The following is an 18,119-nucleotide window of genomic DNA, read 5'->3' on the forward strand; positions in this document are numbered from 1 at the left end:
TTTGTGATTGCTTTAGAAAAAAGTCTGCTATTTAGGTCAAGCTGATCAGGATATGCCATGTGAAGCGTCTGAGTTTTATTATACAAAATACCTTTCATGCATTTAATACTCTGTGTAACATAGAACACTGGGATGTGTTATTAGCAACACTTTGTTTATAACCATGCTCCAAAATAGGAGTTCTGTGATGTATATATTTTTGCAGAGCTTATTTTTCTCCATGACTGCTAATAGGTTTCATATACTGGGGCAAATATTCTAAAATGGCGGACCTCCCAATGGAAGTGCAGGAATGTGTCTTTTTTTTTTTTTTTTTTTTTTTTTTAAGAGCTCTGGCTGTCAGCCCCAGGTAGCTGGGGCTTGCGTGGAAGGACCATGCACACATAGGAGCAGGATAAAGGGGACAGCTCTTCTCCCCGTCCCGCTCCCCCGTCCCTCCAGGCAGCCCAGGCTCAGGCTCTCCTTCCCTTCCTCCCTGCCCCAGGAGGTGGTGGGTCTCCAACCGTCAGCTGCAGCACAGAAGTACAGAACAGAAAGTAAGAGTGACAATGGGGCACTAAGTCTGCTGTAAAAAGTGATATTGATGAATATCAACTTTCACATTGCCACCCTTACTTCTGAGCTGCTGCTGGCATGGCACTGCATTCAGAGCTGAGTGTCCATCCAGCAGCTGCTGCTTTCTGCTCTGCCTTCAGAGCTGAGTGGTGGAATATGTATTTGTGCGGGGGGAGGGGGACACATAAATGACTACAGACACAAAGAAGGGGGGCCCGATCAAATAAGTTTTTGAGAACCACTGTTCTAAAAGGATAGCCTTCTGCTGTTCTACCACAGTCAAAAGGATAGCTAAATTATCAGTTCAACTTAATCAGCAGTCTTAACAGTCTCTTCCAACTAGAGCCTCCAATTGCTGAAATGATTGGCTACTCAACTCAGCAATTTATGTCAAATTATTGTATCTGAACTCAGACTGATATTTAATATCCTTTGTATTTTTAATTGTGTGCTTATTTATGGCAAAGGATCATCAGAACCTAATGGAAAACAATACACCTAACAATAACCTCTCTTGCAGCAATACCTTCTTTGAAGTGAAGTCCATATCCAACCAAGTTTGGAAATTCCAGCGATATCAGCTGATCATGACATTCCACGACAGACCTGTCCTACCTCCACCTATGATCATCTTCAGTCACCTCTACATAATCATCATCCGCCTTTGCTGTCGCTGTAGGAAGAAACAAGAAGGAGACCAGGATGAGCGTGACCGGGGACTGAGTATGTGAAGGATTCTGTGTTTTAAATAGAGCTCTTTATACCATTTCGAACACAAAGCAGCCATTTATCCAGTGCTAATTGCCATTCGTTTTCTTCACCTTGGCCATTGGCAGTATTAGTAAAAATCAGTATGTGACAACACTTGCATCAAACTAATAAATTCATAGAGGTCTCCAGGGTCCTGAGCCCACAGAATATGATGCTGCACTGCTGCTGCCGATCTTCCTTAGCATTTTTTTTAAAGTGGCTGACCCTATAGTCTTGGCATCTGTTTAGTCCAGATTAACCAAATTATAATGAAGGCCACCCAGTGGGAGGGAAAGAATAGGTAATGGAGGTCATTCACTAAGAAATTGAGGGGATACAGGGATTATGGTTTCTAATCTCATCTGTCACATTGACTTCTCTCTTGCCTTTACCAGTTCATGTATGACAATATCATGCTTAGTTTCCCCACATGTAATAATACCTACCTATCTCACAGGAGCACTGTGAGGATTAATTATTATCTGTAAAATACTTTGAACATGGAAGTGCCCTGAAATTGTTACTTTTAACATTATTATTATTATAATTATAATAACAAAGAAGAAAAAACGGATTTAATCAAACAGATGTTAGCATTCATGTAGTATTTTTACCTATCCTGGTTTCTGTTTTTCATGGGAGATATATTTTTTAGATAATTCTATTTTTGTTTCCTATGCCCCTGATAAAAAAGAGTTACATACATGACATCCCTGGAAATAATATGAAGCATTCCCAAGGGGGGGATTCTCTCATTTATTTTTCCTTTTTTTTTTTTTTTTTTTTTTTAATAATTGCAATTTTTTGAAAAGTCCTTACCCAAAGTCTGTCAGTGGAACAGACTGACCCATTGGATTTAATCTACTGAATGTGATGACATCCCTTTTTAGAAAGATGGTAAAAAAGAAGATTCATCTAAACGAGCAATCAGATTGACTGAGTAAGATAACATTGTGCTCAGGACTTTGGCTAAGTGGTGGCTGCCTGTTTACAAAATAGCCTGTTTATTAAGTGCCCAAGCAAGGATTGCAGAAACAAAACCTTCAATTCCTTCCCCTCCCCCTCCCCCCCCCCCCCCCCCCCCCCCCTCCCCCCGCGTCTTCTGGAATATCCAAAAAGCCTACAAAAGAAAAACCCACCTGTCATATTGGATTTAAAATTATATGAATCTTGGGCAATTCAACTAATACATTTTACAATTTTATGCAGAATTGTTTCTGAATGATGAAGAGCTGAAGAAATTGTATGAATTTGAAGAGCAATGTGTTGAGGAATATTTTCAGGAAAAGGAGGATGAACAACAATCATCTAATGACGAACGTATCAGAGTCACATCTGAAAGGTAACTAGTGAAAACAAAAACCACCCAAACTTTACTAGTGATTAGAAAACTTTTTTTCCTGTTCATTAACACCTAGTGTTGGTCAAGCTATGCGATATTTGTAGCCTCAAAAAAATGCACCAAAAATTTCTATGTTTATCTTAACCATACCTAACAATCTGTCTCCAAAATTGAAGCTCTCACAAGAGCAGGTTTTCTCATGAGAACTCTAGCACTGTTTCTTCTGTGTGGTCTGGGTATACTGCAAGAAGCCTTGCCCACATTTTACTTCTACGCTTCCTGTTCCCCCCCTCAGCTGTGTGAAGTTCAGAGAGGTTTTCTCTACCTACTTTAACAAATGACTACTTGCTCGATTTCTAACAGATTGCCTTATTGTATTAGAGTGGAATCAAATGACAAGAGCAGTGAGATAGGAAGGGAGAAGTATGTTCTAGTGGTCTGCATGTCAGGTCTGGACACCCAGAACTCTTGAATTCTAATCTCAGATCTGGTAAAGATTCCCCCTGAGGTCTTGGGCAAATCATTTAACCTCTCTATCAGCTTCCCCATCTGTAAATAGCATTCATACCTATGTGTACCTCACTGAGGTGTTGTGAGGCTTAGGTAATATTTGTAAATATGAAGACCTAACCAGTAGTAGTATATGTCCCGATTACTAGATCGTCTAATCAACAACCCTGCTCTGGCAGGGTTTTTCCCTACAGAATGTTTTCACATGCTCTACCTATTCCAGTGGCAGTTTTAAAATAACTCAAATGATGGGCCTTCTATTATTCACTTGGATGACTATTCCACAAAATAAGAAATCTCGCTATTAAGAAAATGATACCTGATATTCAGTCTATATATTCCTTATTCCTTTACCCTGTTGCATACTCACTAATCCCTAGTTATAGCCCCACCCTAAGGACCATCCTAAATGATTCTATTCCTGCTGTTTTTTACACCTTTAGAATAATAATAGCCAAATATAAAAATTCTCTCAGTCATCATTTAGCCAAGTCATAACATTTACCATGTGCAAATAGTCAGTGTGATAGCAAAGGGAATACCTGCAATGCCACAGTAATGCTAATTAACTCAAAACAGTAGATGTCAACACTTTAATAGTGACCACTCTATCCATATGTTTCTTTTAAGAAATCCTCACAAATCAGTGCCACTGTTATCTGGGGCTTTCAGAACCCAAAATGGTGATAACTTAACCCGTTTTCTGCAGGCGGTGTCAGGAATAAATCAGTGGGGACACAGCTCCTCCATCTGATGAATGATTAGTACAAACAAGATGCTTTCACCCAAAGCTCCTTCTTTATTGAGTCTCAAGCAATAGTTTTAGAGCACCAAACATAGTGACCCAAAGTCTGAGATGGTTTCAAGTGATCAACAGCCAGGCTTCCGGGGGTCCTTCTTCCGTCCAGCTGCTGAGGAAAAGATGTTAGTCTTTGCTCGAAGAAAAGCTCCTTGAACTGCTCCAAAGTGTATTCTTTTACTTAATCTTTTATAGCTAACTTAAATAAAGCACATAACTCTTAGTGACTCCTAGTGGGTCATCAATTCTCCTAGCTTCAGCAAATTGCTCATTATCCCTTCTAAGCAAAGCATTTCTAGTCATAACAACAGTAAAACTTCTATGTCAGGGGCACTCAAAACCAAGGTTGGCTATCCAAACACCCTCTTCACTACCACTTAAATGTTTTTCTCTGAATTCTTTAACATCTTTCTGACTGGGAGGTGTCCTGAACATCAAGTAGTGTCTATGTGCAGTCTGGGAGTCAGAGAGTAAATGAAATGTGCGTGTGTGTGTAATTTCTACAGCATTGTTTATGCCATGGCAATTTGTCGAAATCAGGGCTATTGTGACAGCGAATAGAGTAGAACCAACATGCTTTTCTGATTCATTATTGTACATGGTCACAAAGTAGATTTGCATATTTCTCATGGCTTCTTGCTCCAGATGCTCCACCAGCTTTTGTATGTGGGAGCAAAAGAATGTTAATTTACTTCCATGGTTGATTTGCTAGTATGTGATCTCTAATCACATCCCAGTGTGTAGTTTTTATATCCAGTCTTCCTCCACTGTTACTTCCATTATGCTATAAATGATACAAGAAAATGATACAAGATTTTTTTAAATGATTCTACTGTTCGCAAATCTCGTACATAATTGGAAAGTAGAAATAAAAGGCTAAAGTAGTGCACAATTCCATAAACTCCAGAGTACATTCTCTTTCATGCAGCAACCGAATGTGTTTTTCACCATTATCTTTATCTTATATCAAGTCAACATTTGAATCTGTCATTAGAAAATACTTCCCATATAATTAATAGAGTTCCTTACAGAGAAGAATGACTATTATACATGAAGAGGTTGGCATGTGTGGAAAGAAATATAAAAACATGCCTACCTCAAGGCTGACATGACTTGTACTTGCCTGGACACTTAATAACTAAGGGGGGAAAGAGCTTAAATTTCCATTTTGTATAGCGTAATGAGCATAGCTCAACAGAAAGTGCAAAATCTTTCAATAACATGAATCAGATTAATGAACTGCTTTAGTGTACAAATGGGGCTGATAAAATTATTTTAGAAAGTTATTTGTTCAGATTGTTTTGGAAACTAGATCTGATTTCTGCAAATTTATTCATAAGTATTCACTGAATATCATGCAAATATTCTTCAACCTATGGATAGTTTTGTATACTATTCACTTTCACTGTTAATTGTGGTGTGTGATTGGTCAACTAGGTCACAATGGGTACTGTTTCTGCTTCATGTCTGGATGTCTGAGAGTTTTTAAACAGAAGACTAAAGAATGGCAATAGTATATAATATGTTTCCATTATGAATTTTTGGACGAATAACAATTGGTGTTAGAATTTGTGAAGCTTCTAGGGTTCTCAGATATTTTCATGAATATCCAGTGGCCATCCAAATACTCATGAACAGTAAATTATTGGAGTGGGATGGATCTGAGGTAAGGCAATAAGAAATGAAACGGGGGTTCACAGCAAGGGAATCTGATGTTAAAACTCCTTGCTCAAAGTAAGAGCTCATCCAAAACTCTCTTTGAGATTTTGGCATTCATTTATGGCAGGATTCTGCATTCTTTACACCCCAGAAAACCCTACTGGCTTTGGTGCAAATTAAGATGTCAAAAAGTAAATGATTGATTAGTTTTATCAAGAGCTTCAGCATCTTGCATTGTTGGTTTTTTTTTTTTCAAGTTTTGGGGAACAAATAATTTGGTACAATGTAATTTTAAAAGAAAGGTGCTAATGTTCCACACTTGCAATATTAAGTGCTGTGTAATTTCATATAATTTCTCTTTTTTAAATAAAAGGTATCAACCTCCAGCTGTAAACTGAGAAGTTTTCAGCTTTCTCCTCAAGAAGTTCTGAAAGTCTTTCCACAATAATTAAATGTCAGAATAGGTTTAACAAGATAATGATTCATACTAAAAATCAAATATGGCATATCTTTTCTTAAACAAAAAGGGATACAGGGGTAGAAAACAGAAATGACTAGACAGTAAGATACCAAATATTGTGACACTGTACTGTAGCCATAAGCGAGGTTTTCGACAGTTTACATATATATTCAATACTTCCACTGTTGGAAAATCACAATATAGTAGAGTGTATTACACAAACTTTTGTACAAAATGGGGAGAAGTTTGTGCGTTAGAAGAGTGAACTATTCCTTAAAATAAATAGATAGTGCATATATTGTAAAATTCTCTGCTATTTAGAGGGCCAGCACAAGACTTATGCATGACTTAAGTTCTGTTTTGAAAGCTTAAGTGGGACTCAGGGGCTGCAGAAATCTTGTTTTGGCTTTCTGCTCAGGAGCAAATTTCACCCTGTATGTGAAAACTGCACATTCAGCACTTCTGACTTTTGACATTGATATTAGTGAGGAACATGTATGGTACAAAATTCAACTCTAACAATACTCAGCAGAAATTAGTGTGTTACTTGAAAACATTCTATGGTATATTTAATTAATCTTATTCTTGTACTCCACAGAGTGGAAAACATGTCTATGAGGTTAGAAGAAGTGAATGAAAGAGAACATTTTATGAAAGCTTCTCTTCAGACAGTTGACCTTCGACTTTCTCAGCTGGAGGAGCTATCTGGTCGGATGGTGAATGCCCTCGAAAAGCTGGTGGGTATTGACAAATCCGAGCTGACGCATACACACTCACGAGCTTCTTCTGAATGTGATGCCGCTTACCTCCTGAGGCAAAGCAGTGTCAACAGCTCTGATGGCTACAGCATGTACAGATATCATGTCAGTGGTGATGAGTTAACATTTGATGATAGCACCACCGCGATGTCACCAGCCATGGGATTGCGCAAAAAAGCCTATTATTTTGGTACGAAAGAAGAGAAAGATGGTGCAGACTCAAAGATGCAGCTGGTTCCAGAACGTCAGGGTAGTCTTCGCTATATCTCCAGTGCTAATACAGTTGCCACTACAGATTACAATAAATCTACATTAGAAATTGCACAGAATGTCACTAGACATTCAGACGTTTCAGTTTCATCTGATGACAAGCAAGGGATTTCCAAGAGTGATGAAACAATTCCCCAAAGCATAAAGCAAACAGATATTGTTATGAATGGACAGTCAATCTCAAGACCAGATTTTCAGAACACTCATTTAACAGTAGAAAGGACCAAGTTAGAAGCTACTATCTCTTATCCCTTGGACAAGTCTAAGGCAATGCGCTATTACCCTGCTGAAGCTTTCAATGCTTGTCAAACAACCATGCTAAAGTCAAGGAGCTTTATATTTGCACACGGAGGGAAGCTGGTTGGGGGGGTCAACAACTGGACCACAGACTATAACACCATAATGGATCGAGTGTGCCCTTCCACAGTTGAACAGTGGACTAGTGAGTGGAAATACCAGGTTGAACAGAAACTTTCTAATGAACCTAGTCCAGAATATCCTGGTGAGTCTGAAGCAGAAAGGCAAGCAGAGCAGAAACAGTTACTGACAGATACAGAAGATGACAGTGATGTTGGCGAAGCAGGTGTCAGTGCCTCTCATACTTCTACACCTGTCACCGACAGGACTGAGACAGAAAACTTACTGTCAGTGAAGCCAGACAGGACTGATAGATTCCCATCTGTACGATCAAAGAGTTTACACAGCCATTCTCGGAAAGCCAAGTCCATTAAGGACAAATTAAATAGACCAGGACACGCCAGCAGTGTAACTAATCTAGTGGTGGCCTGTGGCAGTGCAACAGAAGAAAAAAAAGCTAAGCAAGAAAACACTTCCACGGAAACTGAGTGCTAAAATGGTTCACAGTCCATGTGGCAGTGATGGTCAAGAATTTGTTTGGATTAGTTTAACAAATATACCACACTGAACAGAAATGTTTGAAAATTTAATTCCTAAAAATTTTTTGCATTTACTGATTTTCTGTATTTTTAATTCTGTAGAAATGTTAATACCCTGTTCTCAAACAAACGCTTTGTGATTTGGGTGAAAGGAAGACATGTGCTTTAGGGGTGGATGTAAGGCTAAGCATGATAAGAAAATGCCAAGTGGTCCAGACCTTTCTGGGGTCCGTTGGCCTTCCATATTCATTTATTGATTGAATCTTTATTAGAGCTGGTTGAAAACTGGAAAATATTTTCATAAAAAAATGGAGAAAATTCTCTCCCTTTTTTCATTAGAAAGCTGCTAAATTCAAACTTTTTGGATTAGCTTTATCTGCACATGTCCACCTGATTTCCTTATGGATGTAGTCTTTAAAGAAGAAAAAGTACTGAATGCAAAGGAAAGTTTTGCAATCTCCTTGATTTCACGGATACCTCTTAGTTAAATTGCCAAGGAATGCACATCAGAAGTGACTTTCAGTCAATAAAATAGGCATAAACCGAGTTAAAACAAAACAAAAAAAATGCAGGTTTCTCCAAGCACAGCAGGACTTGGAAGCCACCAGTTTGGTCTGGTTCCAAAATATTTCACCTGTCTTTGAACATGGGTGATGGCATCTTGTTTTCTTTTACTTTGAGAAGGAGTATCCTCCTTAGCACGCACACTCACACACACACACACACACACACACACACACACTCACTCTCTCTCTCTCTCTCTGTCAAAACTAATTGCCTTAAGCTGGGCATCATACTGGAAATACTGCTTTCTGGAGGCTCTGTTTTGGGAACTACATATATTTTTAACTGGCAGTGATCATTGTTTCAAAACACTTAGTGGGGATTGAAGTGGGAAAATGAGACTCCAAGACCTGCATCAGTGGTTTGCATCACCAGAGATTACAGTGGAGCCTCGCAGTAAATGGAATTTGCTTTATTTAAATAAACAAGTACTGATAAAGTACATACACACCTTTATTCCAGCCAATCTAATGCAACAAACCTTTCTTCCTTTGGGAATTTCATTTTGATGACAACTGGGGAGCACAAGTGGCACCTGAAGCTTGTTTTAGGTGCTTCAAAACCATGATAAATTTTTTGTTGGTCATATTTTCCTCCTCTTGTGAAAATACAACCTGAACAGCCATTTCAGTTTTATTAGTGTGAATCCCACCTGTCTCTTTTGAACATTTCTTGTATAGGAAGATCAGGTTGTTGTCTCTCGAAATCTATAAAAATTTAAATCTCCCCAAATGAGAGCAGAAATTGAATATTTTTCTTTGAATTTACAAAATTTACATAAGGAAAACAAACTCCACAAAATAAGCTCTGGGCTCCTCCCTTTTATCTTCCATGAAGGGGGCCTAAATTTCACAATTTATAGTCAGTATTTTCCTAACTCACATCTTTCAAATGTGAGTCGTCATTCAAAGGTATTGCAAAGTGCAGTACTAAAATGTACTTGTTTCTGGCAATTTTGTTGGTGATGTTATATTTTGATTACTTAGTTCTTATTTGTTACTTTCCAGGACTACTTTTCTAAAACATTCAAGGCAGCCCCCTTATTGTAGGGCAAATGCACCATTTAACAGATGAGAAAGAAAACAAGCTAACTGACTTTCAAAGTTATTTTCCTTAAAGATTGCTGTTCAAAGGTTTATATTCAAGTTCTGCTGTTAGTAACCAGGATTTTTGCATGCACTATTTTGAAATTGTAGAGTTTAATATGTATTTTCTTCCATCATTAGATCCACTGTAGCATGGGGCCTAGTGTTTACAATTAAAACTCTACTACAATATTTGAAAAAGAAAGGAGGGGTGGTGTGTGGGTATGGGTGTGTGTCCGTGTGTCAAGATTCTAGTAAGATGTTGGCTGCCTCATGTTTTTGTCATTAGTATCAAATATCTCCATCTAAAACATGTTCCTATACTATACAGTGTTGCTAAACTTAAATGAAATGGACAGTTATAAAAGTTCATTCTTCACTAACTACGGCACTTCTCCCTGCTGTTGTTATTCAAAGGTTTGTCAATGTTATCGGTACCTGAAGACAGGATTTTTTTTTTCCATGAGGGCTTTTTTATTCAGTTTCTCAGAATTTGAGATTTGCTGTTGTAAAATGGAATGACATTTGATATTGTTGCACTTCTACCCGGCTGTATGACAGTTTGATGCAATTTCATGGTCATTTTATATGTGTAGTTAAAATATTTGTTCTAATTTGCAGATGCCTTTTATTGTTTGCCTGTACACTCTTGCCGGAAACTGATTCATCAGCAAACTCAAAAGAGATAAAGGTTTTCAGCATTTTTGCTAAATGAGCAGTATCCATTTCAGTATGCAGTACAGTATGTTGCATGCATCTTGTTGTAACATCTTTATAAATTGTGTTAAACCATGTTTTATTTGCCCAGAGTCACTTTCTAATTTTAAATTATTAATTTATCTCAAATTAACCATTGAATTAGACTAACATGGAACTCTCTTAAATGACAACTTTTTACTTATTGATTTTCTTTGTGTATAAATAACCAGTTATATTAGCTCTAGGAACAATACCAAAAAGATATGAAATAATAAATACAATGTAACAAATTTGTCACTGTAAGGATACTGAAAACACTGCAGCCGCTCTGTTCTTTTTTTTACAGAATACATGAAGTAAATGTTTTCTAAAGCAGAATTTCAGTTAATGGTTGCCAGTAATTTTAACTTAGATGGGATTCTATGGAGTGATACCTTTATAAGGCCTTGATCTTGCAATCCTAGTGAATATATAAATAAATGTTGGCTTCTTTTTATTTGCCTTCTGGTTCATGTTTTTGAGCTTTTTTTATCCACAACCATGAGGGCTAGAAACTTTTTTTTTTAAAATGTGACTGAGAAATTTCAGGTTTTGTGACTCCAGGAGCTTTAGGAAAAAAACCAAATATCATCAGATTCATAATTAAATCAAGAGAGTTGGCAATGCTGGTTCAGTCAGGCCTTATCTTGAGATGGTGCACAAGCACTCAGGAATCTAGCTTGACTGGCACTTAAGATCTAAGGGGATCAAATCTGATAATGAATCAGTGAAACTCAATAGCTACAGCTGGTTGGAAAATGGGAATTTCTTTTCACTAGATGTGGAAATTTTGGTTTTCATTTGAATTCAAAACAATGTTTCCACCAAAAGGAATTCTAAAAAAACTCTCCTGTTTCAGAACAATCAAAATGGACTATTTTTGAAAAATGCAGGGGGCTGGCAAGGCCAGCAGGCAGCTTGAAAGTTAGGAGGCTGGGGAGCTTGCCAGCCAACCTGCTGGGGAGTAGAGGATCCAGGAGCAAATGGAGAGACAGGCGGGCTCTCTGGAAACTGGCCTGGTTTTGTCAAAAATTGACAGAATGAACATTTTGATTCCATCAAATCAGCATTTTCCAATGGAGAACTTCTCCAGTGCAAAAATTTTCAATAGCCTTTAAACCTCATGATCCTCTGCTGAACAGGTCAGAGTAGAACTGCAGTATAAAATTGGTTTCAATCTATTCCGTAATGGATGTTTGTCCGCAGCATAAAACCATTATACATAAGGAATGAGATTGCATTTGTAATTTCGTCTGAAGAGGGCTAATGCTGAAACAAAATGCTGTTGCAGATCTGATGTGATATAAATTAGTTGTAATTTTTAATGATATGGAGGCAACTGGCAAAGTTGATAAATGCAATTTCAGCTTTTTGTGTTTTTTGTTGCTGTTGTGTTTTTTTGGCAATTCTGTTGGAAGAAGGGGCTTCATGCCAAAGTTTCGTTTTTTACCTTTATATTTTTTAAAGATTCTAGTAGCCTTGCTCACATAATAGACTCATGTAATAACACAACATTGTGTACAGTTTACATGCAATGGAGAAAAAAATATTTATAAAGAAACCAAATTCAAACGCAAGCTTCCAAGGGCTAGAACATGATACACTTACTTAGGCAGAGTCATACCTTAACTTCTCAAATAATCCAATTGATTTCAATGAGTCTACTCAGTGTAGATAAGAGTAATGGGAGAATATTTATTTGATTAAGGAAAAATACTTTGACAGTTTCTGTTAGAAAGAGAAGGCTATGACAATGTATCATCCCTTAACAGACAGCTTCAAATTAACAAGATAAACAATAGTCATTGCAGACACACCATGATATAGATACACAGTGACAGGACACAAACAGGACTTGCATATATAAAGGGCAAAACTGTCATGTTAGATTACAAAAGCATAATCAATCACCTGTAGAAGACAGAAACATTTGTAATTAAGTACTCTGTCAAGTTGTGTTTATGTTATGTGACTCCATCGTAACTGGTAACCTAATCGAACTGGGAATCAAGCCAAGAGTTTGTGTTGGGAATCTCTCTCTCCCTCTCTCTCTCTAAAAGAAAAGCAAAATTGTGAACATCTTGAACGATGAAGAAAAGATGGTGGCAACAAGTTGAAGTATTTTGTCCCTTTGGGTCAACCTCATTTATGAGAGCAACCCTCTCAAAAATCTGTCTCATCTTTGAATTTACCTTCAGTGACCTTTTTGAATGTTAGAGTGCTTTCAGCACAGAATACAGAAGAGACAAGCTGCACCATTTCTCACGTAACAAACCCACCAGGGATTTTAGCTTATAAAATAGGATCTGTCTCCAGTAGAAAAGCAGAAAGAGATTTGTAGAGGTGCTCTCTGGAACTGCCATGAAAAGAGTATCACAACAGCAAGAGCTTTTTCAGAGAAATGTACTTTCTTAGAATAGAAAGTTGTTGATTCCAGAAAGGATGCAGGGTAGAAATACTGCAAGAGATGATGACTTAACAGTGTCTTTAAAATGTCAAATAAAAACGTAAATGAACAAGTACAGAATGAAATGTGGGGAATTTAATCTACTGTGCCCTTTGCAAGCTGCTCCATATGATTTTAAAAATACAGGATTTTTTTCCTTTTCAAACTCTACCACCAGAGCATGATGATCAAAGTTCTCCATTGATGTCAATCGGATGTTTTGTCTGGATCAGGCAAGGATCAGGTCCTGAAATCTCAACCCTTTATTTTAATATTCACAAAACCTTCTAGGACCATGTTTTACGCCCAGATACTCCCATGCAAACCCATTAAGTTTAATGAGAACATAATTTGGTCATGGTACTAATGCTGGCTGCTATGTGCATCATGTGTCTTAATCTAGGCTTTTCCCAACAAGTCAACAAAATACAAGACAATCATGATTTTTTAAGAGCTTTTGCTGCTATTGACTTAAATGTGAGCTCAGATACAAAACAATGGCAATATACAGGCCAAAATTGTTAACCTACTTTACATAAGGTAAGTAAACAGTTGCCAAATATTAGTGATTAGCTTGGCAGTTAATTGCCTGTGGATCTGAATACTTTTAGGCATCCAATTTAGGTTTTCTTAAAAGTAAAACTAAAATTAAAAATATTATCAAATTAAAAATGAATTTTTGTAATTGAATGTGTAGTTTGCAACCCAAACATTACACTATAATGTTATCTCCGTTCCAGCTTGGATGGGGGGAGGGAGGAGTAAACAAACAGCACAAACAATTAAAAATAAATGTAATTGTGTGGTGAAATTAGTTTTGTTTTAAATACAGTTACTAAACAGTGGCCCTTTAATAATACATCCAAATCCATAAATAATAAAACCAATCAGAATGACTGAATACACACTATTTATCATTGTCTGAGTTATGCAGATAGTCATAGGTCTGCACCCTGATACCTGGCAGTTTCATCTCTATCTGCTGTCTCTTTTCCCTCAGCCTTTTCTGATGGTTGACTGGCTCTTACTTTCTCAGTTTGGGGTTCCTGATGATACAGCCTTTCCACTGCAGTGCCAAGTTCATATACTGGATGATCACATGATCATTCCCATAGCATCCATATGTTTGCCAGCTAAACAATGAATATTCAGCTTCTGGCTTTCCTGATAACCACCTAGGGTGACCAGACAGCAAGTGTGAAAAATAGAGATGGGGGTGGGGGGTAATAAGCACCTATATAAGACAAAGCCCCAGAAAATCAGGACTGTCCCTATAAAATCAGGACATCTGGTCTCCCTATAACCACCCAAGAGAGAATCAGAAGTATTTTTTTTTTACTTCCAAAACCTTTATATATTTTGCATTTTCACATAAGGATGAAACACAAAACATGAGTAAAATCTGTTTCTCATTATTTTTTCCCATTGTTCCTTATTTGTCCATTAAGTTGTGTCAGCCAGATGCTAGAGCAGATTTAACCAATCAGTAGAGTTCTTCATCCTGTGGTTGGACTCAAGCTATTTGCATTCTGTAGGCTACTGCAGCCAAACCTAGAACAAGGATCTTCATGACCAAACTCACTGAAGTCGTGCTGTCTTGGAAGTTCTTTTTTGCATATCTTACATTTTGTACCATTCCCAGATATGAATCTCAGCAAAAGGTTCAAAGCAAAAAAGGAGGAGATAGACTTCACCAAAAAGGGAGTCTGCCAGTGCTAGCTAAAAAGAAGCAAAAGATGAACATTTCCCCAAAAGGCTGAGGCATAATAGGAGCTGTATGAGAACAAATTAAATCAAACTCCAAACCAGAAACAGATACAAAACCAGAATCTGCAGTTTGTAGCTTTTTACAATGTACAGAAAAATACAATTGTCCATTAAACAGAAATATTTTTCAGAGCTGTAATTGGATTTCTTCTCTGTAACATTTTATTAATACATTCAGCACCCAAGTTGTAAAGGCAGTTGGAGGGAGGGATAGCTCAGTGGTTTGAGCGTTGGCCTGCTAAACCCAGGGTTGTGAGTTCAATTCTTGAGGGGGTCACTTAGGGATCTAGGGCAAAATCTGTACTTTGTCCTGCTAGTAAAGGCAGGGGGAGCTGGACTCAATGACCTTTCAAGGTCCCTTCCAGTTGTAGGAGGTAGGATAGCTCCATTAATTTAATTTTTATGCTGAGAGGTACTGGTGAGTGCATGGATCACCAAGCCTCTTTACCATCAGGTATGAATATGCCCTTCACATGACTAACAGGACAAATTGATCACAAACCCACCGCCTAAGACAAAAGGGGTTGTGGACCCACCCAGGAGTTTTGCATTGAGAGTGCAGCAGGGTTTTGCTGAATATTGTACTGTCTGGGTAGGGGGTCTTTGGGGGAAAGGGGGAGGCAGAGCAGACAAAAATGAGACTCAAAGGAAGGAAGAGAGCCAAGCACAGTGACACCATGGTGAAGCCTTGAGGAAGGTTCTTGGTCTGGTGCTACCTAAGAGGCTTGGGACTGTAAGCAAATAAGCTAGCCCTCTGTTCGTTTTCCTTTATCCTATGTTGCTTGTAAATAAACAAGATTGCATCAAAGAAAATAACAGATGCAGTCATCAATTTCTGCTTCCAACTGAAACATCCTCAGGGCCCAAAACTTTGACTATCCAGTTGGTTCAAAAAAGGGCAATAATATATTCGTATTGTATAGGCATACAGAGAATTACAGGACAATTTAAAAATAAAAAGCTAACATCTCTTTTCCATGTCACTTGACCTTTTGGGTTTGCAGGTACACAAAGTACAAAGATGGCTCAGTAACGTGAATTGTGCCCACAAATAACTGCAAGCACAGAAGAGAAGGCAGGTTGAGGCTGGGGTCAAAGAGCCTGATTCTAACCCCATTAAGCTCAATTTCGTTGACTTCAATGGACTTTGGATCAGGGCCAAGGCCAGTCAGGAGCAGGAACTCTGACTTCTAGTCCTTAGCTTTAAGCACTAGACAAGGTAAATTCCTCCATGAAAACAGAGTGACAGGTTAACTGTACAGTAAAGAAGGCAGGATCTCACTTTCCCCTCCCCCCCCATGTGGGCCTTGTGTTTCCCCTTTCTGACCATGGGACTACAGCCAAATGACAAACAGTTGCATTTTACTACATAACACCCAATTGCCATTCCAACTCACTCCACGATCATTTTTAAGGTTTGTCTACACGGAAAGTTACTGGCATAATTGTACGAGTCTATTTATACTATAGCAGTATAACTCCCCATGTAGACACACTTATTCTGGAATAAGAATGTCTTTTTCTGCTTTAGTCTGTTGCTTTGGCAGCAGTATAAGCTAAACTGGAAAAAGTGTGTCCATATGGGAAGTTATATCAATAGAATTGTATCAGTAAATTTCCCTGTGTAGACAAGTCCTTAATGGACTTGAGCCTGTAAGTTTCTCAGCAATCTAAGCCTGAGCCTATAAAGCACGTGCTTACCGTTAAGCCTGTGAACAGGCCCATAATTTCAATGTTTAAGCTTGTGCTTGCTGTATCAGGACCAGCATGTGCAGTACAGAGCTGTTTGAGCAAAATAAATTTTGTGCTCCCATATATTAATACGAGTTCTATATTCCTCTCCATGTGCCCAAATTCTATGTATTATACAGTACTATTGTAAAACTATTTAAATAATACCCTATGGGAGTATGGATGAGGTACTGTATATTAGAAATATAGCTCAACTGTTGCATAAAATCTACATCAGAAAATCACAGTCAGCCCATTTTTTTTCTTTTGGCCTATGATTTTAGCTAAAGATAGAATTCTGCTTGTGGATTTAGTTATCTCAATCCCCTTTGGATTACAATTAACTAGGAAATTACCCATGACAACTAAATCCTATCATACTTTGCAGGCCGACTTCAATGATATTTCTCACTGGAGTAAAGATTTTTTAATGTGCATAAGTGTTTGCTTAATTTTCCATGAGCAAACCTCTTCTGGAAAGTATAAGCTGTCAGGGTTCACTGAGGGATAACATTCCCATTCATTGGTTCTGATTCAGAAAAGCACTTAAGTGTATGCATCTCTTTTTAAAATTAAGTACATGCCTAAAACACATGTACTTCACTAGGTTTAAAGCACCCTTCCTGCCTAAGTATATTTCTTGAATCAGGGCTATTAACTAGAGCTACTGTGACACGAGCAGGTATTTCTAAAACTGTGTTGATTTTATTAGTTTGAAATAGTATATTGATTTCTTTATTAATAAAGGGATACCATACCTTTTTAAGGTACAATTACGCCAGTTTTCCTTTTAACCTTTTGCTTCATATTAATAGTAATGATTTCGTTATGATTGTTAACTCATTGTTAAAGCAGGATAGGAAACTCATTTATGACAACTTGACTATTCAGCCCCACTACTTGAGCATTAAAAATAAAGGCCTAGATTGTCCTTCCCAGATGTGTGCAAAAATGACTCTTCCTGAACAGAACTCCCACAGATCCTGTACCAAAGAGCATCAGCCATCTCCCGGGCACCATCTTTCCTTTGTGCCCTGCAAAGGGCACTCTTCAAGTGTAGGGTTACACAGAGAAAAGGATTGGAGACAGGCTAACTGGGGGTATGGATGAATTAAGGGCCAGGACAGCTAGCCACACATTGTTTCCCATCTAGCCCTGCAGAATTTGAGCAGAAAAGATAGTACGGCTAGCCAGGGGCAGCATTATATTTTCTACATAGCTACGACCACCCTAAATGGACTGGCACAGGCAGGAGAAAAATTCCTGGAGCTGCCTGTAGGCCAGAGTTATAGGGTTTCCATACAGATGGGTCTGGCCTCTCGTAGGTTTTGGGGCAGGCCTTTGTGAACAAACTCCATACACACCCCCAACAGAAAAATATGAGGGTATCTACAAGGTAATGCTTAAGATTTTCTCTCCCAAAGCTCCTTCCAAACTACTAGGTCCAAAGTAATTAGCAACATGAGCACCACCAGAGGAATTGAGTAGAATCATCTTCCACATAGGTGTGCACCACACCCGTGTTATATTATGTTACAGACTATTGAGGTATGTTATATTTCTATGTGAATGTTCATGTTTACTCTTTTATATGGCCATGGCTATAAACCATTAATGATCTCTCTTTATTTCACTTAAGATTTTGTACAACTGTGTGTTTAAAAACAAACAAAACAAAAAACACACAGAATATGTGAGAGACCACAATACATTCTCCAGTTGACAAAATTTTCAGAGTGTTGGTTGAGGAGGTGGTGGGGGAAGCAATTAATCCAGAAGTTATTTCAAG

At 38.0% G+C, this 18,119-nt stretch overlaps 1 protein-coding gene across 1 annotated transcript in view; it reads left to right on the forward strand.

Annotated features, from left to right (window-relative positions):
- The window catches only part of TRPM1 (transient receptor potential cation channel subfamily M member 1), a 78,275-nt gene extending 67,448 nt beyond the window's left edge, over window positions 1-10,827 (forward strand). The window contains exons 25-27 of the mRNA XM_034783765.1: window positions 1,076-1,278; window positions 2,515-2,647; window positions 6,674-10,827. Of these exons, the coding sequence (XP_034639656.1) occupies window positions 1,076-1,278; window positions 2,515-2,647; window positions 6,674-7,955 (1,618 nt within the window). The 3' untranslated portion in view covers window positions 7,956-10,827. The remainder of the gene's footprint in view (window positions 1-1,075; window positions 1,279-2,514; window positions 2,648-6,673) is intronic.
- Window positions 10,828-18,119: the final 7,292 nt, after the last annotated feature.

This window comes from Trachemys scripta, chromosome 10, assembly GCF_013100865.1.
Source record: "Trachemys scripta elegans isolate TJP31775 chromosome 10, CAS_Tse_1.0, whole genome shotgun sequence".
NCBI lineage: Eukaryota > Metazoa > Chordata > Testudines > Emydidae > Trachemys > Trachemys scripta.